The sequence below is a fragment of the Cajanus cajan genome, chromosome 6, assembly GCF_000230855.2.
Source record: "Cajanus cajan strain Asha chromosome 6, NIPB_CcT2T_4, whole genome shotgun sequence".
Lineage (NCBI taxonomy): Eukaryota > Viridiplantae > Streptophyta > Magnoliopsida > Fabales > Fabaceae > Cajanus > Cajanus cajan.
The window spans coordinates 3,777,300-3,803,815 of record NC_138522.1 but is presented as its reverse complement, the minus strand read 5'-3'; the positions used below and the strand labels follow the sequence as shown (position 1 = coordinate 3,803,815).

Genomic DNA, 26,516 nt, shown 5'->3' with positions numbered 1-26,516 from the left:
TGCGTGATTTTAATCGCTCAATTTTTTCTTAGAACCACAACCAGTGAAGTTAATTTGTGTTTAAATTGAAGAAAATTTGGTTCCTCTCTATTTCTATCTAAAACTCTCAAATATGTCATTTTATATTCAAATGTTAGAGATTTTATGATAAGTTTGACATATGAAAATTTTAAAATTTAGAAAAAAGATAAATTTAATTTCAGGGTGTGAAATTAGAATATAAAAAAGGAAAAGTGAGATATTTTTATTTTAATTGGGTAAAATTTTGATGCTTTTGTTAGTGAGATTTGAGATGAATTTTTTTTAAAAGAATTTAACTCTTTCAATTTGTAAAGATTATTTGGGTAAAAAATGAAGATATGGTACAAGAAAAATAACAGGAAAAAATATTTAATTTAACAACATAGGAGAATAACTTAATTGGGTTGAAAATTTTAAAATGTCAAAATACTCTATCTAACGGAAAAGAGTGAAAAAAAGAGAGTAGAGATAAAGTATTGGAAGTAATAGGTGATGTGATGAAAAAAAAGAGAGAGATAGGAAAAAAAGAAGAAGAAAAAGAGTGAGATGAAAGAGAAAATGAATATACGACGATAGTTTTCTAAATTCTTTGAAAATGCTAACATGTGTTGAAACTTCAAATAATACTTATTATAACGAAATAATATAAACATATTAATTACATTAAAGGCACACATTATTTCATTCATATTTACAAAAAAAATGTTTGATAAAAAAATACATGTTTTTTTTTTTTATGTGGCTTGTAATATTTTATTTTATGTGGCTTGCACATGGTAAAAAAAACATAGCATGCTGGTAATACTTTTTACATTTTTATTTTTATATTAAAAGCACACAACTATTGATTCATATTTAAAAAAATAAAAATATTTCATGTTTTTTCATAAGTTAAAAAGCGTTGAAAAAATAATTTAAATTTAAAATAAATCAAGTAAGTAAAAATTTAAGGAATTATTTTAAGAATTTATAATATTTTAGATATTATTTAAATTTATAAAGCCTTAAACCCTAATTTCAATCTCTAAAAGATACCAAAATAAATCCATAAATTTTATAAATTTAAATAATATTTTAGAAATTAAAAATTTCTAAAATAATTTTTTAAGAGGGAATTATAATATTTGAACTTTGTATTCTAGTTATACATAGAGGGAAAAAAAATTATGATGTGCATTCCATTCAAGGAAGCGTACTCCATGAAAACACATCATTAGCAACAAAATACTCTTTTTGCCTACGTGGCTAACACCCCAACTCGTGATTAATTAACGTGAGATTACGAAGGTATATATTTGTAGATAATCTCTTACGTCCAAATGAGTAATAAACAATGAGGAATAGGTACCAAATATTAAAGTTTAGACCGAACCAAACCACAATAATCGTAGAGAGAGAGAGAGATTATGGTAGCGTGGAAATGTTGGAGAGTCACATGGAGATTGGAGATGAAAACGAAAGAATTAGGTACCAGCAAGCGAGAAGCAACGTGCGACTTTTCTTTTTTTACCCAAACCTTCCAGAACACCAATTACTGACGTGGCATCCCTCTATCATTAATTATATATCATTCATTAACTATATTTTATACACTTTAAATTCAATTTTACTTTTAATAATGCTGTCGCTAGCTACCTATGCTTTGACTGTTCCTCTCCCACAATTTCACATATTAAAATAATCCTTCCTTAAAATATTCAGATGGACAATAGAATCCTAAACATGTGTTTGGTTACCAACAAATCAGAGTAAGACCCTCATGTTATTATTAATAAATTATGATGAATAGAGTTTATTAAATAAGACTGATACGTGATTCATCTTCAACCCTTTTTATTTTACATGCCATCTTCAAATCTTGTGATTTCAAGTGAGATTTGATAAAAATATGACACTGAAAAGAATAATTTTAATGTAGTGAAAGTTTTGAAAGAGATTATTTTTTTTATAAAATTAAAAGATATTTTTGAAATACTATAAATAATTTTTTTTGTCAAAATAAGAATGATATTAACAATGATCAATCAATTTTCTTTATAATAATTGATTATTAATAAAATTAATAAATATTTGATACTAATAATATAATAAAAAACACTTTTGAGTTAATTACTTTAAGAAATAAATCAGATACTTTTTTTTTACAACAGAAATAAATCACATACTTAAAAGTAGTTATGTACATTAAATGACCATACATTTTTATAGCCAATTAATTAAAAATTATCGGTAATATTATTTTTAAGATAATTATGTAAAAACAACAAATCATCATGCATATGTCATAATTTATCACCATGGAGTTTTTTTGAATAAGATTTTTTCATAAACATTTTATATGAGATAAAAGTGAACAAGAAAAAATAAAATAAAATTTTTATAAGTTAAAATTACTTTATACATAATTTAATCCATAAAAGTTTTTAATATTAATTTGTCTAAAAAATTAATTTTAATTTATTAAAAATTAGTTTTTCTTCTTTTTAAAGCATTTATGAAAAATTATCTAAATAAATTCGAAATGATAATATATAGTATAATTATTTGAGTTGCGTGCATTATTTTCATAGAAGATAAAGTACTAGAATTATTTTATAACATAGGTGCATACTTATTTTTTAATTTAAAATTCAAAATAAACTAATCCAAAAATATATCAACATAATTTAAGAGTTATTTTTTGACGGAAAGATTTTTAAAAATTATTTTAAATTTTAACTAATTTAAATTTTTATTTTATTTTATTTATAAATTAAAATTTTAACATTTATGAAATAAATTATTAATAATTAAATTATTTATACTATAATATAAATAATTTATTTTAAATTAAAAATATAATTTATATATTTGAAAATATCAATTTAGAAAAGTTTAAATACAACTCATATAGTTAAATATAATATTTATTGACATGTATAATTTTATTATATAATTATATATGATAAATATTTAGCATGTGAGATTTAAAAAGAAAAAGAAGTGGAGGAGAATTCATGAGAAAGACAAAAGGGTAGGTATCGAAGCTGACGTCACCAACATCTACCTACTCAAACCGCTCAATGTTCGGTTCCTCTTCTGTTCCTACCTTTGTGCTGTGGGCCCCACTCTCCACCAAACACCGTCCTCCCTATCTATCTCTATTCTCTACACTTTTTTTATTATTCCATTTATAAAAATAATATTCACCTTCATTTTTATTTTCTCTTTCAACTTTCAATATATTTTTTCATTTTTTTTCATCACGTTATGTACTGCATTTATTAACATTTTAATATCTTATCATCTTTCTTCTCTGCAAGTATATATACACCTCAAACAATGTGATTTTTTTTCCTTTTCCTTCTCAGAAAGTACTCCACGTGCCGTGGGCCACGTCCCTCGCAACTAGCGTAGTAGCGTTGTAGGTTATTTGAATTCAATATCGGTCCAAAATTTCAATCCAATACATTCATTAATATTATGCAATGTCATTAATTAGAATATCATTGCTAATTATAATCAAATAGCCGCGGCATAGTCTAACTATAATTTTTCATTAAAAAATGTTAAAAGTCTAACCTTGTTTTTCACGATAAGTGCGATGCATCCATCGACTTTAATTTGTGATATCAACTGTTTCTCATTGTACCGTGTTTGTTTAGTAATTCCCTTTCAAATAAGAAAAACAAAAAAACTGCTGAATAATTATTTGTGGGAAATTTAATTCGAGTCTTCTTTCTTTAACTACTCACCTCTTTTGTATATGTTACTTGCGTTGTTGAATGATCAAATTTGGATTAATATCCTGCATCTATAATCTATAATAATTTCGTTTCTAGAAGACAGGAAACTTCAAAACCTAATTTATATTAAAGAACTCTGTATTTTTTCGTTGGCTAGTTTTTTAAAGTTTTTTTTTTTTAAAATCAATTAGCTAAGTAGGAGGACTTCAACTTTGATTTTGTTTCGGTCGAACATTCATACGTTGACCACATTTATAAATTGAGCATCGTTCAAGTTCTGTCTAGTAACATTATTGCAACATTAATTAGACTGGTTGTTTTCCAAGTCTACCTACAAATATTTTCTTCTGTTACGGAAAAATGAAACCAAATCCTCAAATTTTGATTACTTAGTAACAAATACAGCCGGGTCATGAACACAAGTAACTGCTTAAAATTATATATAGTTCGAAATGAGTCACAAGTAACGTTCATCTTCTAAATATATACGGATTTTTTCAAAAAATTCCTTAGTGTCAAAGACCAAAAATCTTTGATTTGTATATCAATACTTTTTAAGGAAATTTACATTTCAATCCAAATTCGGTAATATTACGCATTCTTACCGGGTTTTAATTTCCTCACAATATGACCCCATAAAAAAAAGGTGAAATTTTTCATCCGAGAGAATCAAAGTAAAAATCCTAGTTGAGAGATTCCGTTTCCCATTATGATCCCAATTACATACTGTATTTATAATCTCCTTTCCTGAAAAATAATAAAGAAAAATCATTAAATAAGATTCAAGACTACACATATAATAGGAAAATATATTTAAAAAATGTGTCACTAACATTTTTCCCCTCTATATGAATACAAAGGTGTGCAGTGTGTTCACCACAATACATTTTAATTAGTACATCAAATATAATGAGACAAATTTTTTTTAAAAAAAAACAAAGGTCTTACAAAAATGACAATAACTACATAAATATTTTTTTTCTAATAAAGACAAATTATAATTAGAACTTAAAAAAAAAAAGAGAAAACATTAAGTGGCTAAAAACATTAGTGAAACATGTGTTGGAAATCCCTCACAATTAGTTGTAAGGTGAGAATTATATACACCACTTTTTGAATTTGATCATACTACTTATACTATCATTATTCAATGAAATTTCCAACTCACTTAAGATTAAAATATGAACTTTGGTTTAACTTGGTCGTATTATCTAGTTGGTTTATGCTGTGAGAATTGTCTTCAAATGTTTGTAAAGAAGTTAACTAATATTAGAAAAAATAGTGATAATTCAGTCTAATCTTATTTGCACATATATTTTTGGCCAAAGCATACCCCATACGTACGTATAACCTTTAGTTTTAAACTCAGTTTAAGCAGTAATTAATTGAGCGGATAATTTTTGAAATGCTAAGATAGGTCTTATTTTATATATAAGGAAAAAAGAATGTTGAAATTAATAACTGGTGTCCGCAACATTATTGAATTTGAATGCAAGTTAACGCTATTTGTAGTATTAGTTTACAGTACGTACGTAAATACAAAAATAAACATCGCGTACAGCAATAAGGGGAATAGAGAAGGTGGCCATATATGCCAGCTACTCACATAAATAGTAAAGTACTGGGCTTCAACAAATCACCTTGTTGCATTGTATATGTATCAATCAATGTGAAAGTAACTTTGTGAAGCATAGTCCAGTTTTCCCATAATTGTCTTGTTCTGGTGACAGTAAATGGTAGGTATGCATTCAAAAGCTGTCTCCTACCTAAACGCTAGCTATAACATGAATGAATGAATTGGGTTTGGTTTGGCTTTTTCGCTCTATCTCTTCACCACTGTCCCTGCCACTCATCAGTTTATTAGATCATATCTCAAACTTATATACTGTAACATACCAAACATAGTTAATGTCTAACAACTCATTACTGACCCACCCAGGACGCCAGGAATATTCAAAATTTGCCCAATAACTAGCTACGATCAAGTGCCTCTTTCTCACTCACAGATGAATCACGGATTACCCAATCCAAGTGAAGAGAGCACTTCATCATATTACACATTGTTAGATGCTACTATTAATTAAGATAACTTAAATAGGCCATTTGAATGTTATAATTCATATGTAGCTCAATAATTAGTTGAGATTCATCATAGTACAACTTAGTATTACAAATAAATCAATTTTCTTCTTCAATCATTATTATAAAATCTGTTTTAAGATATAAAGAATCGACCTGATATTTTCAGGTTTAATATTATTTTATGAAAACAATTTTTGAAATATTGTGCGGAAGAAATTTTAATGTTGTCTATATTTTTTTCCCTTATATATATGTACAAATTTAATTTTTATGCATTTATATATAAATTTGTTATCAACCGATTAAAAATCATCCTTAATATAATTTTAAGAAATTTATTAAAAAAAAAACTCTCAATACATATTAATTTGTTATTGGATGACGAAATGAATATAAAATTCCTTTAATTTGTTCGGGCATAGATTGTTTATTTTTTTCTCTATACATATTAACAAACTTTCTAAAATTAGAAGAATTGAAACAACATTAATTTTAACTTTGATGTTATTAAACATTTATTAGAGTGTGGGCAAAGAAAAGCACAATTATAATACCCAGTTTTCACGAGGCGTTAATTCACATTCAACCAAATCTCCAATAGAAAAGTTAAGGGAAGAAAATTGTATTTACTTGATGTTAATTTAAAAATTAAACTCAACATCATAATAAATAAAAAGGCTATAAGAGCAAAATGAAAAGAAACAAAAAAATTGGAGACAAAATTTTCTCAAAATTTTGGGATTCTACAACTATATCCATGATGATGATGTTAATTAAGAAAGCAAATTAAGTCACAATAAGATGACATATTAGAAGCTCTAAATATTCATGGGTCTGTAAAGTCTATATAGATTATCCTCGGTGGCAGTTGTAGTAACCGCAGTGGTAGTGGTAGCAGCAGTAACAGCAGCAGCAGCAGCAGCACCCATGGCTTTGCAATAACAAGCTTGGTTGCTTTGTAGCCCTAGACTGTAACACAGGCACACACCTTGGCCAGTAATGTTCCCATACCACTGGTACAAAACATGCGGCTTTTGATCATGCTCATGTGGTTGTGTTTGCATTTGTTGTTTCAACTTTTCCGTGTTCACGTGGGGTTGAGAGGGAAGCCCAATGGAAAGGTCCAAGTTGAGTTGATGATGAGGCAAGGCTTCTTCCGTGGTAACCCCGCTGCTACTATTCGAATCTTCCCCAACCAAATCGCTTCCAATCTTTGCGTTAACGTAACCGCTACTCACCAACTGAAAACCGTTGTTATTGTTGTTGTTGTTGTTGCTGCTGCTGCTGTCTTGGTCGTTTTTGTTGTTGCTTGAGGTGACCGTTACCACCGGAACAACGGCGGCGGTGGCTGCCGGAGATGCTGAAGCGTTAAGTGGGCGATGGGTTTGTGGGTCGATTCCACGGCTATAGAGTTTTCTCTTGATGTGAGTGTTCCAATAGTTTTTGATTTCGTTATCGGTTCTCCCAGGCAACCTTGCAGCTATGAGAGACCATCTGAGAAAAAAAAGAAAGATTTTTAGGAAGATGAAAAAAAGGTATATGTTATGTATAAAATGGAGAGTAAAAATAAAGATATAATAGGAGAGATACTTGTTTCCGAGTAAGCTGTGGAGGTTTATGATGAGTTCATCTTCGTCTTCAGTGAAGTTGCCTCTCTTGAGATCAGGTCTGAGGTAATTAATCCATCTGAGTCTGCAACTCTTGCCGCATCTGAGCAAGCCTGATCAAGGAGAATAGAATATAAGAATATAAGAATATATGAATATATGAATATATGAATAAATGATTAAGATTGGTTGCATTATTACCAGCAGCTTTGGGGAGGGATCTCCAACAACCTTCGCCGTGGAGTTTGATGTAGTTGATGAGGCGTTGGTCTTCTTCCTTGGTCCAAGCTCCTTTGTTGGTGTGTTCCTTCTCGCAACAGGGGGATCTACCCATGGTTGGTGAGTGGTGAGGGTGAAGAGAGAGAGAGAGAGAGAGAGAGAGAGAGTGGTGTGGGAAAAGTAATTGGTGGGAAAAGGGAATATAAATGGGAGGTGGTGGAGAACAAGAGGAGGTGCAATTGACTCGGGGACCTTCTTTTTCTGAGAGGAGTAATGCGAGAGAGAGAGTATTTGACCGAGTTGGTGAGAAAGACGAGTGGTTACAATTAAGTTAGTGCTGGATTTGGTAGGTAGCTCTGCTTTTCATGTCCCTCTTCTTTTCTTATTTCCATCTTTACCCCTTTTCCTTCATCTATTCCCACTTTCGCCTCTTCTCACTTCCTCTTCCTACTTCCTACACTATAACTCCCCTTACTCCCCTACCTTTTCTTTTCTTTCTTTCTTTCATATTTACATACACTCTACGTCTCAATTCTCCTAACTTCATTTCTCCTCGCTTTAAATCTTCTACTTCTACATCTTATCGCATTAAATACTTTAAGGGAATAGAGTATATTTTTTTTATTTCATTAATTCTAATTTATTACAACTTTTAAAATTACGACCAATACCTATTTTTTTTGTGTGTAACTCTCTTATTTACAACTAATCTCTCTCTCAGTTTAATAACTGGTAGATGGAATGCATTCCAATTGAAGTAATAAAGTCAATCAAAATATTTGATAAAAAATAAGAATATCTAAAGTTAGAAAATTTTCGAAAGGAAAATATATAAGTTTAATGTTTCTAACTAAATTAACTTAATTTTTAAAAATAAGATGAAAGGAATAATAATGAATTTTATTTAATAATAAAAATTATATTGTAATTGTCTAAGGGCACACTAGTAATCTTCACGTAGTCTGAAGGTCGAATAAGAGCTTCGATCGAATATTCCGGTGGGGGAGGTACTTGCAAAAGGCACTCTGACGCTCAAGTCTAGACAAACACAAATATCGATAGTAATAAATAAACAGTGACTTTACCTCAAGATGTAGATTATTTATATTAACATAAATGGGTCCTATGTGTGGTGGGCCTCCTCTGTGTTTTGCCAAATTAGATAATACAATGTTTAATGACTGATTACCTCCTTAATCTCGTGTCAGTCCTTGTTGATCATAATTATTGTTCCAAGTATGGTATTGGCCCTCTCAACCATTGACCAGGTCGAGAGGTGTGAGTCATCCGATGAACCTGGGCATGTGTATCGAACGAGATTGTACTTTTGTGCCTTGGCCACTAGCCAGGCCAATACATTCCCATCAATTGGGGTTAGTGAGCTTTTGGGTCTCGACTATTAGTCGGACCAATTCACTCTCATCAATTGGAATCAATCTGTTTCGGCTGCTAGCATGGTTGAGGCCGAGGATCTTGGATGCATAGATCTTGTAATTTTGGCCATATCGATGACCGATATATCCAAGACAATTGTGACCGATCGCCATACATTGTCTCAGCCGTTTCGGGTGCTAAAATGACTGACACGTGGTGAGCCACATGTCGTGCCACATCGGTTATATTCGATACAAATAAAATTTTATAGTAAAAAGTACATGTAATCTCGTAAGAAAAAACAAAAAAGAATGTCCTTATTTTATATTATTTTATTATTTTCCTTTCGCCGCAAATCACTACAAATTATATATATATATGGTAACTTTCTTTGGACTAAAATTTAAGTGAATATGCAAATCTTAATTTTTTATATATTATTTCATAATATTGTTTTAAAAATATTTTTATTTAATTAAAATTCTACTTTTACATTGCATTGGATGCATGGGAAATAGTCCAGATTTTAGGTGGAGGAAAAGAAGTACAAGGAATTAAAATAAATACGCATGATTGGTAGTGTGAAATACTGTACAGTTATGATGATCATTTAGAGTGTGGGCTTCCCTCAAAAATTATCCCTATAAAGAGGCAGGATTTGTGGGAGAAGTAATGCTTAAAATTTAGGTTGACAAAAATACCCATTCTCACTTCTCTTTCTTATTCACAAGAGTTGCATTTTAGGCTTTAACTATGTTATAGTGTAATTTGCATAGTCATATTCAAATATCACATATGATTATTCGAATATCACAGTGTAATTCACATAGTCATATTTGAATATGGCATATAATATTTGATTATGTATATACGATATTTAATTATGTCACTAGTATGTAATTATTAATTTAAAAAATGAAAAGCGTAGATAGTGATTAGCATTCAATAGTCTCTTTTGAAGTAATGTTATTAAGCAGGCAGCTATCGTGATCAGAAGCTGTGTACGTAGAAATACCAAGTTTTCTTATTCCAATATTTCCTAATTAGGTTACTTGCAAGTTACAATTACCACGATTTAAGGAGAAAATGCCCCACATATGCAACAATCAACATCAGCATTTCCGGTGCAGAAGACAGAGTGATCAAATGTTTATCGGAAAAATTAGTAATTAATTAAATACCTAATATACACATCACAAGAGTCCTGCATACATATATATCAAGTTGTTTTTATTGTTCACCAATCAACGGAAAAGAATTTTAGTTTTGGATCATGTAGATTTAGGTGATGTTCCGTGGAAGTCAACGAAAAACAATTTTTGGCTTTTCATTTAGGTAGTGTTTGGTCTAAAGAATATTTTATCTCTAACTCAATTACACTCGTTATTTCCCCAAAAAAAAAGCGATGATGAGAGACTTGATTATGCGTTTGTGCGCTTCAGAAATCACATACCTTATTTTTTTATTTTATACATGACACACTTTTTTTTAATTAAAGACAAAATCATTTAAAACAATAATATTTACAAATTTAAATTTTCCTTTTGTTCTTGTAATATATATTTGTCTTCAATCTTTGTAAAATTATTATTTCTAAAATGATTCCAGTCTTTGTTATTTTTGTTTTAGACCTTTTAATATATTTACTTTTCCGTTTTGGTTGCTATAATATATATCCTATTCATTTTGATTTGGTCTCTTTGAAAAAAAAGATATAAAGATTCAAAGCAAATTATTTACATATTCTAAAAACAAATATGAATAAATAAGGAGGCTTAAATATATTTTTAATCTTTTAAATTTAGGATAAATTTGTTTTTGTTCCTCAAATTTAAAATTATTATTTTGAATCTCTATAATTTCAAAAAAAATTATTTTAATCCTTATATTCAAATTTTGTTAAGAAATTTATTAAATATTATTGCATAAAATCTGCCTATTGATATCTCTGTTAGTGAAAACATTACATTAAATCCAATTGATATTGAACGATCGTTTTAATTTGTCACTTTTAGATATATGATTGGTGATCTGAGAGACTAAAACATGATTTTTAAAAATTATAGGGACTAAAAATAACTATTTAAATTTGAAAGATCAAAAATAAATTTATTTTAAATTTAAGGGACTAAAAACATATTTAAGCTAAATAAGTATATTAGAATATCGAAGAGAACTTTTAAAAGCACCATTTTAAAAAAAATATTAGGACCAAAATAAAAAGGTGACATATAATAAAGGTATTTTAAAAATATAATTATCTTATACAGTAATATTATATATAATATAATACTTATCATAAATTAAATAAGGTAAATAATTTAGTGATTAAAGTAGTAAATTAAAAGTAATTAAGAATCACGAGTTCTAGTAGCATAAATTAACGTATAGATTAAAATTGTGTATTTTTTTAAAACTAAATATAATTATACATGAATTATTAAGAGTTTTATATATATATTTTTTTGGAACTTAATCATCAAACTTTTATATAATCAATGACTTGCAAACATGAGAACAATGGCTTGCTGAAAGTTTTCACGACGAGATAATAAAATATCAATTAAACACCATAATTTCCCAACTAAGGAAGAACTAAAACGAAGAACAAGAGCTATATTACAGTAGAAAGGAATCAGGGACAGGAATAAATCCAACAAGCTTTTTTTTGTTGTGTTTGGCATAAAATTCTTTGCCTTTTTTTTTTATAATATGTTTTCTTAAAATTTAATTTGATATTTTTATTAAATCTAAAAAGTTGTCTCCATTAAGAAATATAAAAACTTTAGTTATACAAAATGAATAGTATATATTAATGCACGTGTTAAAATTAGTATTGGGATGCAAACAAAGTTTTACATCATTCAAACAAGAGGATATATATGGGTTTATATACACATAATTGTCTCCATTAGTAGAAAGATTTTTTGGGTAGTATCTAAAAACAAAACTATGAAGATTATATCCAAAGTAGACAATATCTTATCAATGAGGAGACATGTGTATGTGTGTATTACACTGGTGCTCAACAATTAGTTTGTTATAATTTAAAATAGAAAAACTCAAATTTCCTGTGTTTGCTAAATTGTTTTTTTAGTGTTTGACTATCGTTAATTAATCTGTTAAAGCAGCAATAATCGGGAAATAATTTTGAACTTGACCTCATCCCGAAAGATCGCACATAAAATAAAATATGGAAAATGGAAGGACTAAGTGGTAATAAACGAAGCCGCAGTTAAAAGAAACAATAAAATAATAAATGATACGAAACGACAAAATAAAGGCTATGAAGACCTACCACAGCAAAAGCATTTTGAGAAGTTTAAAATCACGCAATGCACACCAAACTTTTTGTTCAGTACAAAACCAAAACCAAAACCAAAACCCACTCTTATTTGTTTCCCCCAAGTTTTTATAGTTTATGCCCTTCCACTGTTTTCTAACTACTTGTTTTTATTATTTTCTCATAAAGGATTCTAGAAGCATGTCTCTACTCTCAACTGACTCCACTTACTCTTGTCAATTCAAGTTCGATGTGAGTTAATTACTAACGTCTCCTACCATCCATGGTTGAGAATTGAGATCACTAGTGCTCATCAATAGTATCCCTTTCTTTCACCCACTAACCAATTCTATTAAATATAAACAGTAAAATACTAAACTTCTCCTATGCTTAACAATTTGGTTCATTAACTTCTAATTTCCTACCCAAACAACAACTCGGTCTTTTCTTTTTTCCTCTAAAATATATTCAAAATTAATATGATTTGATTCATGATTTTAATCAAATTAGTTCCGTACTTTTGTTTCCTAATTAAAGATTAAAATTTAGTTCTCAATTTAGAAATAAAATTGCATATGAATATATCACTTTATCTCTAAAATGAATTGATTGAGCGGAGAAAATTAAAGCTCTTAATTAGAGTAGGAAAAAACAATATGCTTTATATCATCATATAAGACTTAGTTAATAAAACTTACTTTATTACTATTGATTGACCAGATTAGTGGTTAGACACTCTATGTTATGGGAATGATTAATTTAGTGAAGAATCTTGTGTTTGATCCTTGTTGTGAGTGAAAATCTTTTAAATCAACAATAATATTAATACCACAAACGAGATTAGTCTCTGATTCAATAGGTCAGGGAATACCTATAATAAGACAAATAAAAAGTTCTAATTTCCTATCCAGACAACATGATCATCTTTTCTTTCTATAATTTTTCATTTCTTTACAACAAAATATATATAAGATTAATATACTTTGACCGATGTTATTAGTATAAGAAGTTTGACACTTGGATTGTTTATTTAAAGATTAGGATTTAATCTTTAACTCAAAAATAAAATCGACACTAAAAGTACCATTTTATTTCTAAATGGGTCAATTAGTAGGAGAGAGTTAAAAGTCCTAGTGATACTTAAAAAAGAACTTTGAGTAATTAGATAGGATTTAATAAAATTTACGTTATTTTTGTTAATGTTAATTAAAGGTAAATACACATATGTAAGTATAGAGTGTTAGCTATAGTGCAAGAAATAAAATTGATTTTCCTTGAAGTGGTCCCATTAGCATATCTCGTTCATGTGTGGTGGAGTGTGTTGTGAGTTAAAGTTCCGTGAAAACAAGATGATACATATGGGTGTGGTAGTATGAGGTCACAAGATTACTTGATCTTTTTATTTAGTTATAATATTGCTAATGATGGGTATCTTGAGAAATATTAGTCATTTTCAAAGTTCAACCAACCTCCTTTTCCATCCAACACAGTTATGCCATTTTGAGCCGGCCATGTCAAATTTTAATTTTTTATGGACATGGTTGGTAAGCCTCACCTTCCTACCTTAGTTTTTTGTTGCTTCTAGAAGCACTAGAATAAAAATATTACTCTTAAAATAAGGGGAAGAATCTGTGAGGTTGGTGACCCACCTCCTTCCCCACATGGCTCTCCCACCTCATCTATTGGAATGAGTTGGGCCATTCATTTCTTTTCTCCTCTCATGCCACCACACTTAGTACACTCATGCTTTTCAACTTCATTTCCTTTTATATATTATTATTAGTTCCAAATTAATTTCTATTAAAAACCTAACCCATATTTTTAATGATATTTTTTTATTCAAAAGATTTGAATTCGAAGCTTAACATAAGAAAATCGATTCAATATCACTAATTAAAACTAATGATTTATTGATTTATGGAATTGGTATTATTCTTATCTTGGAGTATTTTGACTGTGACCAAGAGTCTATTAATTTGTCACCGCTGAGAGATTTTGTGATGTGGCCCCACTTGAGGATTAGATTAGGAACACCCGAAAAAGTGAAGGACCAATATAATTTGCAATTCTTCAACGGCATGTTGCGCATATATTCCATAATTCTAAAATGATTAAAAGGGAATCATGATTTGTTGACGCTTTCTTCCACGTTGACAAACCAACCCATGAATTCATAAATTGAGCTTTTATTGTCTCTCAATCAAGTGCCTAATTCCAACATGCCAATGCCAATTCAATTTCCAGGGATATATTTTTATATTCATATATCTTCGTAAAATCTTTTTAACCAGGGAACTAGATATGCAGAATCCGATTCCTTCTCCCCCGAATTAAAAGTTTAGTTAACATGCACTTTATATGCATGATGTGCTGCGCTGTATATAATTAGGTATGGAAACCTTTTTGTTATTAATGAAAATCATTAATTTCATAATGATTATTTTTTGAATTTGCATCTACATGATTTGATGGTGAAAATTGATTTGTTGTAGGGAAATAATTACACGATATTATAAATAATTGTTTTTGTTAGAATTACAAAAATTGTGACATGATTTAAACCTTAAACCTCAGACTCTCTACACTTCGATCCCTCCACTACTATGTGGTGGACTCTAGTTACATCTTGTGTAATTTGATGTTGAAGATTGTTACACAAAGAAAAGGTAAGATTTATTCCCAAAGGTAGTAAAATCTTCAACTCCCTTCACGCCACGTTTAGTAAACGATGACTAGGGTTTGTCGCGGGGGTGATATATATTGAGGTTAAAATTTGACTTATAATGTTTTTTTTTTGTCTCATGTGAATGCATAACATGGCTATAGTTGTTTGCGGAAACATGGCATAAGCAAATAAATAGTCTATCACTATAGATGGCCCCAGAGTCAAAGTTCAAACCCTTAACGGCAAGCAAGAAACTATTGAGATGAGAACATGAAGACTAACTAAAACTTTTGTTGTCCATGACTTATCTTACCTAACAAAGTTGGGTCATGCAATCAATTACATTAAAAAACAATATTTGAAGTTCTCCTATCGGCTATATGTTTTGATTTTGGTCAACTTCCAGAAGTTGACCTGGCTAACATTCATAAAGTGCTAAATGCTTTGAGGTTTTTATTTATTTATTATTATTATTTTTTTTTATCGTGACATTACATTGGGCCTCGAAACATAAAACCCAACAAACTCCCACTCGGGCTTTCGCAACATTTATACATCTAGGCCCATTTAATTATTACTAGAGGACCCAATCCCATCATTTTTTGAACATGCTTACACTTTTCTAGAAAATTACCACTGCACCCCTTTATTAAAAATTTCAACCATATTTTTTATATAAAAAAGAATGTAGAGTAGAGTGTTGGTAACACCCATAAGTAATACCTTTTCTTAATACACTTTTTCTTTTTAATATACTCTTTATTTTTAATTATTTTTTTAAAAAATCTACAAAATTATAAGAAAATTTCAGTAACTTGTTTTTTTGGGCAAGTTACAAGGTATTATATAAGGTATTAGATAAGAGGCTAATCCCACTTACAATACTGATATTATTTCAGTATTATTGTTAGGTCGAAAGATTTTTATACGATCAGTTAGATTCTTTATTAAATAGATTATTGTTATAATGTTTGAAGAGCATGTGCCTAATGTTAATCTATTGGATTAAATTCTCATTTGAAACTAGATTTATAACAAATTGTGTAGAGTGTGTTAGAAAAGAAATATATTGCTAATATTTTTGATAATAGTAAAAAGGAGGATGATGAGGAAACGAAGAAGGTGTAGTTTCACTACTTTTGATGGGAAATAGAACACGAAATCAGAACATACAACAATAGAAATTGCAAACCTAAAGTGGAAAACCAAACTGAAACAGAAGCTAGGTAGCTAAAAGCAACCAAACCGAACCTAGAGAAATAGGAGTGGTAAAGTGGTATTTATTATTTCCTAAACTCAGAAACATAAAGGTGCATGAAAGAGGTAGGAAAATTGCATGGAGCAGCAACTAAACTAACAGTGCTTAGTGCAGAAACAGCGTCTACGGAATCCATGACATTTGCCACCTGTGAAGCCTTCAACATGGCAAACGGAACCGCAGTTGTGATCGCTTAGACACATCCCTTTAAAACGATGGCTCTTTGATTCGCAGTGCCTTCCCTCCGTTTCTACCACCATCTCTGCATTATTATTAACACACTTTAATTAATTAAACAGACTTGGTTACTTACGTAAGTACACATGTAATATATAGTCTGATTCCATGCATAGAAGAGGCTTACGAGAAGCAAGGAGAATCAACAATACGAAGAAAAGCCCAAATCGTGCCTTGTCCATAGCTACTTATATTATCACCCTCACCTCGATCACTATATACCCTTCAATTAATAGTGAATATAAACAAACGGGGTACCTACTCCTATCTATTTATAGCTAGCTAACAATGGAGTAAACGGTGAGTACAAGACTTAAACGTAAGTTTGCTACATCGGTTACGCGGTTATCCACATTTTTTTTATGAGTTAATCACCTATACACTTTTAGTGTAAATTTTTTTTTATACTATTAACTAATTATATTTTTTAATTATGTCATGTCACTAATAAAAATAAATGTGTTTATAATGATATGACACAACTAAAAGATATAATTAATTGTCAGTATAAAAAAACTTTACATTAATAATGTATAGGTGATTAACTCTTTTTTTATATAACTATATTTTTATAACACGATTAATTAATTTTAAAAAGTTTATAAATTTATTAGCATTGTTCTTTGAATAGAAATGGCTTGTATCTTTGAGGTGATTTTTGCTTTGAAATCTTATTCACACACGTTATAAATTATTCTACCTAAAAGTGAGATTTTACTTTTAAAAAGTGAAACTAAAGTTATTAATTTAAAATAAGAATTAAAGTTAAAATAAAATATGAGTGTTTCCTTAATAATTTAAAAAATGTATAATAAATTAGTTATTAAAATATAAAAACATTCCTCTTTAATTAATTTAGAATTGTGATGTATTGTATTTTGTAGTGACAGGAGCCAAATCTTGGTTAAGGAATCTGTTCACGTGAAAGGAGAGACCGACCTGAGTGTCCATATGTGTGGCAGAAAATGGTCGGTGATTTGAATACTTAGGGAAGGACGTGGGATGATCAAAAGGGGCACGTATTGAGGTAACCGCTAATAGAGTGTTGTTATCGACAAAAAGATTCAGAACACAAGAATAGCAAAGCTGGAAAAGAGTGCTTGTGACGGTGATGAAGATCAGAATTAAGTTTATAATTTGTCTCAAAATGTGTTTCTGAGTTTAGGAGCTAATTGCAAGCACCATGCTCAAGTTAGGGATGAAAAAACATAAAAATTCTACCTGCAATACTCACGAGTAAGACCGGTTATTAGTAGACTGTAAATGAATAATAGGATATATAGTAAAATAATTGTATTTGTGAATGTTTCTACTTTCAAACTATTAAAAGTATTTTTAATCTTCTAAATTCGAAGTATATATATTTTTTATTTATCTAAATTTAAAATTTGTATTTTAATTAATAAAATATAAAAAAAATTATTATTTTAGTCACTCAAATTTAAAACTTATCTTTTTAATCCTTATAATTACAAAAAATATTGCTGTAAGATTTAGCGTCTAGAGTGTATTTATATAATCTAATCTCTCAAAATTTCAAAAAAAAAAAATATTTTTGGGTTTAGGAAGTATTTATATAATTTAATTTATCACTTTTAGTATAAAAATATTTTTTCAAAATAAATTTTTTTTAAATTTGATGAATTAAAATAATAATTTCTTTTTATATATTTTCAGGATTAAATACAAGTTTTAAATTTCAACAAAAAATATATACTTAATTTTGGAGGATTAAAAATATAATTAAATATTTTAACTATAGATAAATAATTTGCTCTCTTATTATAAATATGTATGTCATAATTATTTATTTTAGTATAAATATATCTTACAAAATTATTTTTTAATATAAATAATTAGTTGTTTTTAATTTTATTTTATTTCTCATTTTAAAAATTTATATTTTAATAAATATTTACAAATATCGTTGTATACTTGCAAATATATAAAAATAATGGATATATGCAATCACAATAATGGAATAGATGATGGGGTCTACTATCTACCTTGTCTCATTTCTATTCCTACTTTTGTGAATATGATATATTTTTTTAGGAAAAATTATTAAATTAATTGATTGTGAAGCGCTGTGGATCCAATCTATATTATATTATTAGAGAAAATTTTTATGTACCGTAGATAATTCAATCACAAATTATTGTATATGATAAATTTATTAACTTTTATAATAATTGTTTTTAAAATTATATCAGCGGTAACTTTTGATTATTTAATAATATAATTTTTTTTTATATTGATAATATATGATAATTAAATCGATTTTATAATATTATAGTATGTATTATAAAATAAGTTTTTCTCATGTGGATAGATGTCACGAAATAACACAATATTGATTGTTTTCTTTAAATTATCGTCAATATTTTTTTATCATTTAATTTACAAAAATATATGATTATAATAACTAAGAAAATTATGATCGGTATATTTCTCGCCATACTCCTCTTTATATCACTAGATAAGGTAGAATGGAATAAAAGATTCTCTAGTAAAATTTAACTCTCAAGTACATTTCACTTCAATTATTTCTAAGTTAAGGAGATTCACCTTGTATTTTAGTTTTGTTGGTTCAATATCTGAACTCTAGTTAATTGTTATAATTGTGGTAGGTTACACTTTCCCTTTACGTATTTTAAGTGCAACTATAAATAGAGAAGATGAGTATGGATGTCATAGAAGTGCTCGATAGTTGTCAATTTTCCTAATGACAATCTTGTAAGAATGATAGATAGGTTGTTCCTTTTCATTTAGGCCTGAATAGTGCATTCATTATCAAGATACTATCTTGCTTGGTCTTTTTATGCCATTTTGAGAAATGTGTATATTTTCTTTTCATTGATGTTTGAATCTTGTGAACCTCCTTATGTTATAAGGTGACATAATTTTTTTTTATCATTATAAGTATAATATATATATATATATATATATATTATATTTATTATATAAATTAAAATAATTTTTAATAATACGTATTAATATTATTATAGGATGTTTGTCGATATGATATCATATTCTTGTAATGCCTATATTAATCAATATCGTTAACGTTTTTTTTTTTCTTTTTTGGCTCATCAGATTGTATACGGATTAGAAATTAGGAATTTAGGATCGATTTAGTAGTTTTTTATTATAAATAAAAAATTTAAAAAAAATGGAAGGAGGTATAATTTTTCCGTCTCAATACTCAAATATTTGACCAAACATGGGTACTTAATTAAAGTGCATGCATTAATTATAAATATAATTTAACCCGAACAGTTGACACGTAAGCAAATGCATAAGCTACATGAGTTGGTTGTGGTAGCTTCCAAATGGATAAAGAGTACAATTTACTTGACATGTGATTTATTGTTATTTCCACGGCAACATGCATGCAGCGGTGGTTTGATCATATCTCAACAAATCTTGGTGCAAAAGCAGCGGCGGCGGAACCCTTTGCAGTTGCCGCCGGAGAAACCTTCGTTCCTGCAAACCAGAGCACAGTTGTGGTCACTTGTGCATGCACCTTTGAACCCGTGGCTCTGTGACTCACACAATCTTCCCTCAGTCTGCACCACCACCTCTGCATAATATTCATCAAACACGCAATAAAAACAACTGATATTATATAAATTAACAACATATTGTTTGAATTAGAAGCGCTTTTAAAAGAAATACCCGATAAACTTTTAAAAGCACTTAAACATACTCCAAATTATACTACACCTTTTGATGTCATTGTTAAATTTGTCCAAAATTTCCTGCTATTTTTACTATTATATAATATTAACCTCTTAATTATTTGGAAAAATGAAACTGTGTCTCTTGTGAGAAAAGTTGCTATAAATATTAAAATGCATAAAAGTTGCATGCAATTTCACCAAATTTATCTTGTATGCATATGATCATATATATTATCAATCGTTATTAGGCGAATTCTATAATTTTATTTACTTTGTTATACATAAGATGGCAAGGGATGAAATCTTACGAGAGGCAAAGACAAGGAGAAGGAGCAAGAAGAAGAAGCCTAGTGATTTCCTGAACATGTTGACGACCATATATAAAAGCTTCTCTCTATTAATGTAAGTGTGTGCAATGGAGAAAGTGCAGGTGATGTTGTTATATATATAGTGAATGAACTGAGGGGCTTAATGGAAGCGCGTGCATAACGTGTCTGAGTGGTCCGTGACGGGGTAAAGATTGAAACCACTAGCTCACTGAGTGTCACGTGAGATATTCAGTGAGCACTGAGCAGAATGCATGCAATTTATCTGAGATGAGACACAGTTTTTTGTCACTTTGTGTTTAGTGAATGAATGGTGGGTGCCAGTGGGAAGAAGCATTTACGATTCAAGACAGTTTCACGTGCAACCTGCAACTCGCGCAATCAGGGTTCTGAGGTTATCCTGATTAACGTTAAGCTTTACGATGATGTATATATATACATATATATGTACCTAAAATTAGGTTAATTGATATTTCAACGTGATACACAATTATAAAACATGTACCTAAGTTGATGTTACATGCATGAGGCACTAAATTTACCTGCTATAGTCAGTTTTAACTTTTAACCGGAAAAATTATTTATTTTATAATAAATTTATAACTTGACAGTGATCTGCAATTCCTCTCCTTTGACATTGACATCTTAGAACTTGAATTATAGTTCTTGGGTCTTTTTGAGATTTCTCATAATCTTCCATGTAAATATATAACAAAGGTTGCTGATGCGAAGGTATTTATGTCCAATAATGGATATGTAAGAGCTGTGAGAAATAAAAATGTTGAGATGGCATGCCACCCATACAAAGCATTGATGTTCGGCCACTTCTAAAATTATGTGTTGCCAGTCAGTGGCAGAACTTGCATTAAAGTTTTTGGAGGTGACAAATTATTATTTTTATATATAAAATTATAAAATAATTTTTTTATTAAATAAAAAATAGAAATTTTCTATTTTTTACTCAATTTTTTTAATTTTATTATAATTAATAATATAACAATATATAAATATAATATTAATATATATATATATATATACGAGGAATACTAATATACTTTCACTTATTTTTTAGTTAGAGTATCTTAGCAACTTACACCAAAATTTTAGGACAAAAAAATCACTTATTTATTTTGATTTGGTTAATTTATATAAAGGATATTATAGTAATTTAATTTAATTTTAAATGAAAATAAAATATTTTTTCTCTTTTATTAACTTCATTCTCTAAGTTGTTTTTATTTTTTATTAAATTCCTTCTCCAACCCACTTCTCTTTTTTATTAAATTTTTTTTCTAACTTATTTATCTTTCACCTATTAAATTCTTTCTTTAACTCATTTTTCTCTCATCTCTTATAATGTCTCCCCTCTTTGAACAAATAAAAAAATATAAACGACTTAGAGAATAATATTAATAAGAGAGAGAAAATATTTTATTTTCATTTAACATTAAATTAAATTACTATAATATCTTTTGTACAAATTAATCAAATTAAATTAAATGAGTGATTTTTTTAAAATTTTTCTTATATATTAGCAAAACCATTTACTTTCTAAGGCAATAGCATGCACAAGAGGTCAACTGAATGTCACTTCATCTAAGATGGAAACGCAGCTCCCAACAAAAAGCTAATCACGAAGCATATCCATATTTTAATAAGAACACCATTTGAATATTTTTTAACCAATTTGAAATTTTAAAACCGTTTTTTGGTTTGAAACCAATTTTAAGCCAAACATCATTTTAAACCTAAAAGGATTGTTTATACTTAAAAAAACTGGTTTTCAAAACCATTTTTAAATTGTTTTTATAACACACCAACAATTAGTTGATCTATTAGTACTAGAATTGATCCTCTTAAATAAAATGTCAATTTTAAATTTTATAAATGAAAAAAAATGTAATTGACAGAAAACACTTCACTAAAGATGATCAACTAAATTTTCTAATAGAGATTAATCATTAATTATTAATAAATGTCTTATACTAATAATATAGTTAAAAAGTTTAAATTTATAGTCGTTTTAAATCACGACTAGTTCAAACCCTTTTCAAACTCACTTTTATCTTATTTATATTCTCTTATATTTATATTTATATATAAAAATAATTTCCTATTTTCATATACATAATTTTTAAATTATTTTATCTTTCAATTTTTTAAATAACAAAAAATAATATTAAAAATTAATTATTCTTATAAATTTAACACTCAAATTTAAGACTTTAAAGTTTAAGAATTACGTACAACACTAATCAATTCAACAAATACTAATAATTTTTAAATATATTTAAAATATAAAAATATAAACTGTCTCGACTTTATTAGTTAAACATAATAGTTTTATTTATATCACTTGTGTGAAATTGATAAAAACATTTGTTTTGCTAAAGGCCACTTATAAATAAATTGAAATGAAATAAATGTATAAAAATATTTAATAGAATAAAATATGTTGTAAATTTTTTTATTAGTATGCTTACAACAAATTATCATAAAAATGAATGTCATTTATTATAGGGCACTGCATCTATAAAAATGAATGTGATTTAGTATAGTATTATCATCTCAATGCTTTCACTGTTTTTCAAATAGAAGGAAAATTTAAGGTAGTGTTTGTTTCGGGTGATGTACTGTTTACAAGCAACGAAAGGCGAGGAAAGTTGGCGTTTGTTTCCGGTAATTTGCGACGAAGGAAAGGCGAAGAAAAGGGAGGAGAAGCACTGTTCTTGTCCTCGCACGAGAGGGAAGAAAGGAGGTGAAAGACACGTAAGATTTGTGAAAAACAAAAAATGCCCCTGTACATGCATGCATACTGTGCCATGTAGCAGAGGAATCTTTGTTACGAACCTTCCTGTATCGTTGTGTCATGCATGCATACTGTGACTCAGGAATCTCTGCTATTGTTGACTGCATTACTGAAGGAGGTTTGTCGTTGAGTGGGCACACCGCGTTTGAAATAATATTAAAAGGAGGTTTGTCTTCACAGATTTCTCCACGGGCTGTGCGTGTTGCTGCTTGACGTGAGGTTTGTCTTCACAGATTTCTCCACGGGCTGTGCGTGTTGCTGCTTGACGTTCTCAACGGGCTTGTGCGTGGCTGGTGTGTGGCTGGTTCGTGTTGGTGAGTGGCTGGTTCGTGTTGATGAGTGATTGTGTGGAATGAGCTCCTCCATTGAAGTAAGTTTCATTCCATTTGGTATATGCGAAGAAGGATAATCGATTATGGTTGGCCACATAATCGATTATGGCCTTGTATAATCGATTATGGGTGAAGCATAATCGATTATGCAAGGCCATAATCGATTATGTCACCAAGCATAATCGATTATCCTTCTCCATTTTCGGTTATTTTGCTACTCTGTCTTTATTATATTCTTCCTCCATCATAGTTGTTCTTCTTAGCTGCTTCCAATACATGATGTCAGCCCCGACTTGGTGGGGTCTTTAATTTGAGCAAAGAATTTTTCCGAATAAGACATAAGATACCAGTGTTGAAAATAGCTTTTGCTATTTACCATTGTCAGCATATGCCAGTATTGAATAGGCTAGCATATTTAGTTTTGCATTCTATTTAATCATCGAACGTATTACACCGTTTTTTTTTATATTTTTATTTTTATTTTTTTATAACTAATGTATCATACATCTTAAACGCAGACCTTTTTTTCCTTCTTATTTATATTCCAAAAGTAAATGTGCATATTACATGTGATAAAATGTTTATTCTAAATAATTGAATTTATAATAAATAAATATTTTAATGTATAAATTATATTATAAAAACATACATAATTAAATATATAGTTATATTTTAAAATTATGGTATAAAATTATTTTTAACTGAGTGTAGTTTTTTTAATTTTTTTTATAATAATATGATACTTGATAGAAAAGTTGGAGTTTTGGCTGAGAGGTTAGGTTGAGATGATTGATTGCCGTTGGTTATCCTTTTATGTAATGGCTAATTCATCACCACAAGTTTTGGTAAATGTGGATGGAAAATGGTTATACCAATTTTATATTTGAGAGTGGATAATTTCTTACATTAAAATAAATATAATTGCCCAATAAAAAATATACTAATTACAAGTCGTTTGATTCTTTTTAATAGTATTCATTTATAAACAAACTAAGATACATATTAAATTTTGTCGTTTTCCATAAAATGACTTTTAATGTTTCTTATTATGTTTCGTTTTATTTTTATTATGCAATAAATGCATATTAAATTTTTCCATTTTTCATAAACGACTTTAATGTTTCTTATTATTTTCCTCTCATTTTTATTTTATAATAAATGCATTTTAATTGTTAATGTGTGAATTAATTAAAAATAGATGAGATATGAGGATAATTATAACAATTATTATTCTCTTGAACTTTCAAAATGATATATAATTAAAAAAATTAACAATAAAAAAATGAAAGGAGTAACATTTTAACAAAACTATATAAGATAAAATAGCAATTATTATTACAATTTAATTTAATTCAAATTAATTTAAACCTAAGATTTTGAGTATATTATCTTAACTCCTAATACTAGGTGATTTCAGATAAATATTTAATATTTAATATATATATATAAATTAAATATTTATTTAATATATATATATATATAAATTAAATAATAATAATAAATATTAATATTTTTATGTTCTCACTTTGATATATATTAAAGTTCGGTTATGTATTTTTAGGGTTTATATTTTCATTTTTAATCAAATTTGATTAGAATAATAAATTTGTTATTTTGAAAAATATTCAGATGGCACGCGAAAATATCGATGTTGTTAGTTTAGACAATGAAGAAACGGATAATGATTTGGACTTAAATTTAATTACACAAATACAAAGTCAAATACAAATGCGAACCCAAGTAGGAGCAATGACAATCCTTTGTCTCGTAGCTTTTGGGTTAAATATGTTGTGTACCATACGTTGTCCCACAAGTAACATTAGGGACTTCATTTCTCAAAAAGAACGTCGTAGGAATGAGTTGATGTCATACCTTATTCACACCGAACAATGTCGTGACATTATTCGCATGGGACCTGCGACATTCATTAACTTATATGAACGAGTAAGGGCAACTGGATTGGTCAAAGATGCCTTACGATCAACAGTGGAAGAACAAGTGGCTAAATTCCTCCATATTATCGGACACAACGTTAAAAATCGAAGTGTTTCATTTTTTTTCCATCGATCTGGGGAAACCGTTAGTCGACACTTTCATAATGTGTTGAATGCGGTCATTATGTTGGAGGGAGAAATGTTAGTTCAGCCATCAGACAGCAATGTTCATCCTTATATCTTAAACAATAATCGGTTTTATCCGTACTTTAAGGTAATTCAGTGCCAAACTAAAGTATTACATCACATAGACGTATTTGAATATTAAAAATAACGTATTACATCACATAGACGTATTTGAATATTAAAGCAAATATTTAAATTAATTTATTTTTAAATTAATTTTTTATAATTTTTTAGTTAAAATTTATATATTTATCTTTTAATTATAATAATTATAAACTTTTTTTTAACCTAAGGGCAAAATAGTCATCTTTCACAATTATTAATTAAAAAATTTATTTTTATCTATCACATCAATCAATTCATTCACAAACTTTCACAAACTTTCTCTACACTTTCCACTCACTTTCCCTTAATCCAAACAACCTCACTTTCTACTCACTTTCCCTTCTCATCTTTCTGATAATGTATTTAATATTATGTGTATCTTTTTACCCCAGAAATTTTTTTTTTTATCGTAATACTTATTATTAGGAAATTAGTGACGAGTATCCTCGGAATATTGTTTAAAGGGACTAAAAGAATTTTAATAGAAATATTAATATTAAAAACAATAAATCTGAAAGATCACGTGAAAATGCAAGGAAAACTGTGAATTTAGAATTTAGCATTTTCCAATAAAATTTGAAATCTGAAACATTAATTACATACAAGTTTGCATGCGGAGCGGCAAGTCTCATGATAGGACCTTTCAATTTGGATTGTGGATTCGTAGGTT

General features: G+C 28.5%; 3 protein-coding genes across 3 annotated transcripts; all 3 read right to left on the bottom strand.

Moving 5' to 3' along the window:
* Nucleotides 1-6,426: 6,426 nt before the first annotated feature.
* On the bottom strand, nt 6,427-7,979 carry LOC109797006 (transcription factor MYB3). The gene is made up of 3 exons (XM_020356886.3): nt 7,637-7,979; nt 7,419-7,548; nt 6,427-7,322 (listed from the first exon to the last, which is right to left on the bottom strand). The coding sequence occupies exons 1-3, from the start codon at nt 7,767-7,769 to the stop codon at nt 6,647-6,649; spliced, it is 939 nt and encodes a 312-aa protein (XP_020212475.2). The 5' UTR covers nt 7,770-7,979; the 3' UTR covers nt 6,427-6,646.
* An 8,100-nt stretch (nt 7,980-16,079) lies between these two features.
* LOC109797950 (defensin Ec-AMP-D2) lies at nt 16,080-16,744 on the bottom strand. Its single transcript, XM_020358126.3, has 2 exons — nt 16,599-16,744; nt 16,080-16,496 (listed from the first exon to the last, which is right to left on the bottom strand). Exons 1-2 carry the CDS (start codon nt 16,651-16,653, stop codon nt 16,330-16,332), a joined length of 222 nt encoding a protein of 73 aa, XP_020213715.1. The 5' UTR covers nt 16,654-16,744; the 3' UTR covers nt 16,080-16,329.
* Nucleotides 16,745-19,683: 2,939 nt separating this feature from the next.
* Nucleotides 19,684-20,605, bottom strand: LOC109797616 (defensin-like protein 1). The gene is made up of 2 exons (XM_020357714.2): nt 20,463-20,605; nt 19,684-20,054 (listed from the first exon to the last, which is right to left on the bottom strand). Exons 1-2 carry the CDS (start codon nt 20,530-20,532, stop codon nt 19,888-19,890), a joined length of 237 nt encoding a protein of 78 aa, XP_020213303.1. The 5' UTR covers nt 20,533-20,605; the 3' UTR covers nt 19,684-19,887.
* Nucleotides 20,606-26,516: the final 5,911 nt, after the last annotated feature.

Coding starts and splice junctions, on each gene's coding strand:
- LOC109797950 (XM_020358126.3), bottom strand. CDS start 16,653: ATGGACAAGGCACGATTTGGGCTTTTCTTCGTATTGTTGATTCTCCTT. Junction 16,497..16,598: donor GTTGATTCTCCTTGCTTCTC/GTAAGCCTCTTC, acceptor ATAATAATGCAG/AGATGGTGGTAGAAACGGAG.
- LOC109797006 (XM_020356886.3), bottom strand. CDS start 7,769: ATGGGTAGATCCCCCTGTTGCGAGAAGGAACACACCAACAAAGGAGCT. Junction 7,549..7,636: donor ATCCCTCCCCAAAGCTGCTG/GTAATAATGCAA, acceptor CTCCTTGATCAG/GCTTGCTCAGATGCGGCAAG. Junction 7,323..7,418: donor CACAGCTTACTCGGAAACAA/GTATCTCTCCTA, acceptor TTTTTTTCTCAG/ATGGTCTCTCATAGCTGCAA.
- LOC109797616 (XM_020357714.2), bottom strand. CDS start 20,532: ATGGTCGTCAACATGTTCAGGAAATCACTAGGCTTCTTCTTCTTGCTC. Junction 20,055..20,462: donor TCTCCTTGTCTTTGCCTCTC/GTAAGATTTCAT, acceptor AATATTATGCAG/AGGTGGTGGTGCAGACTGAG.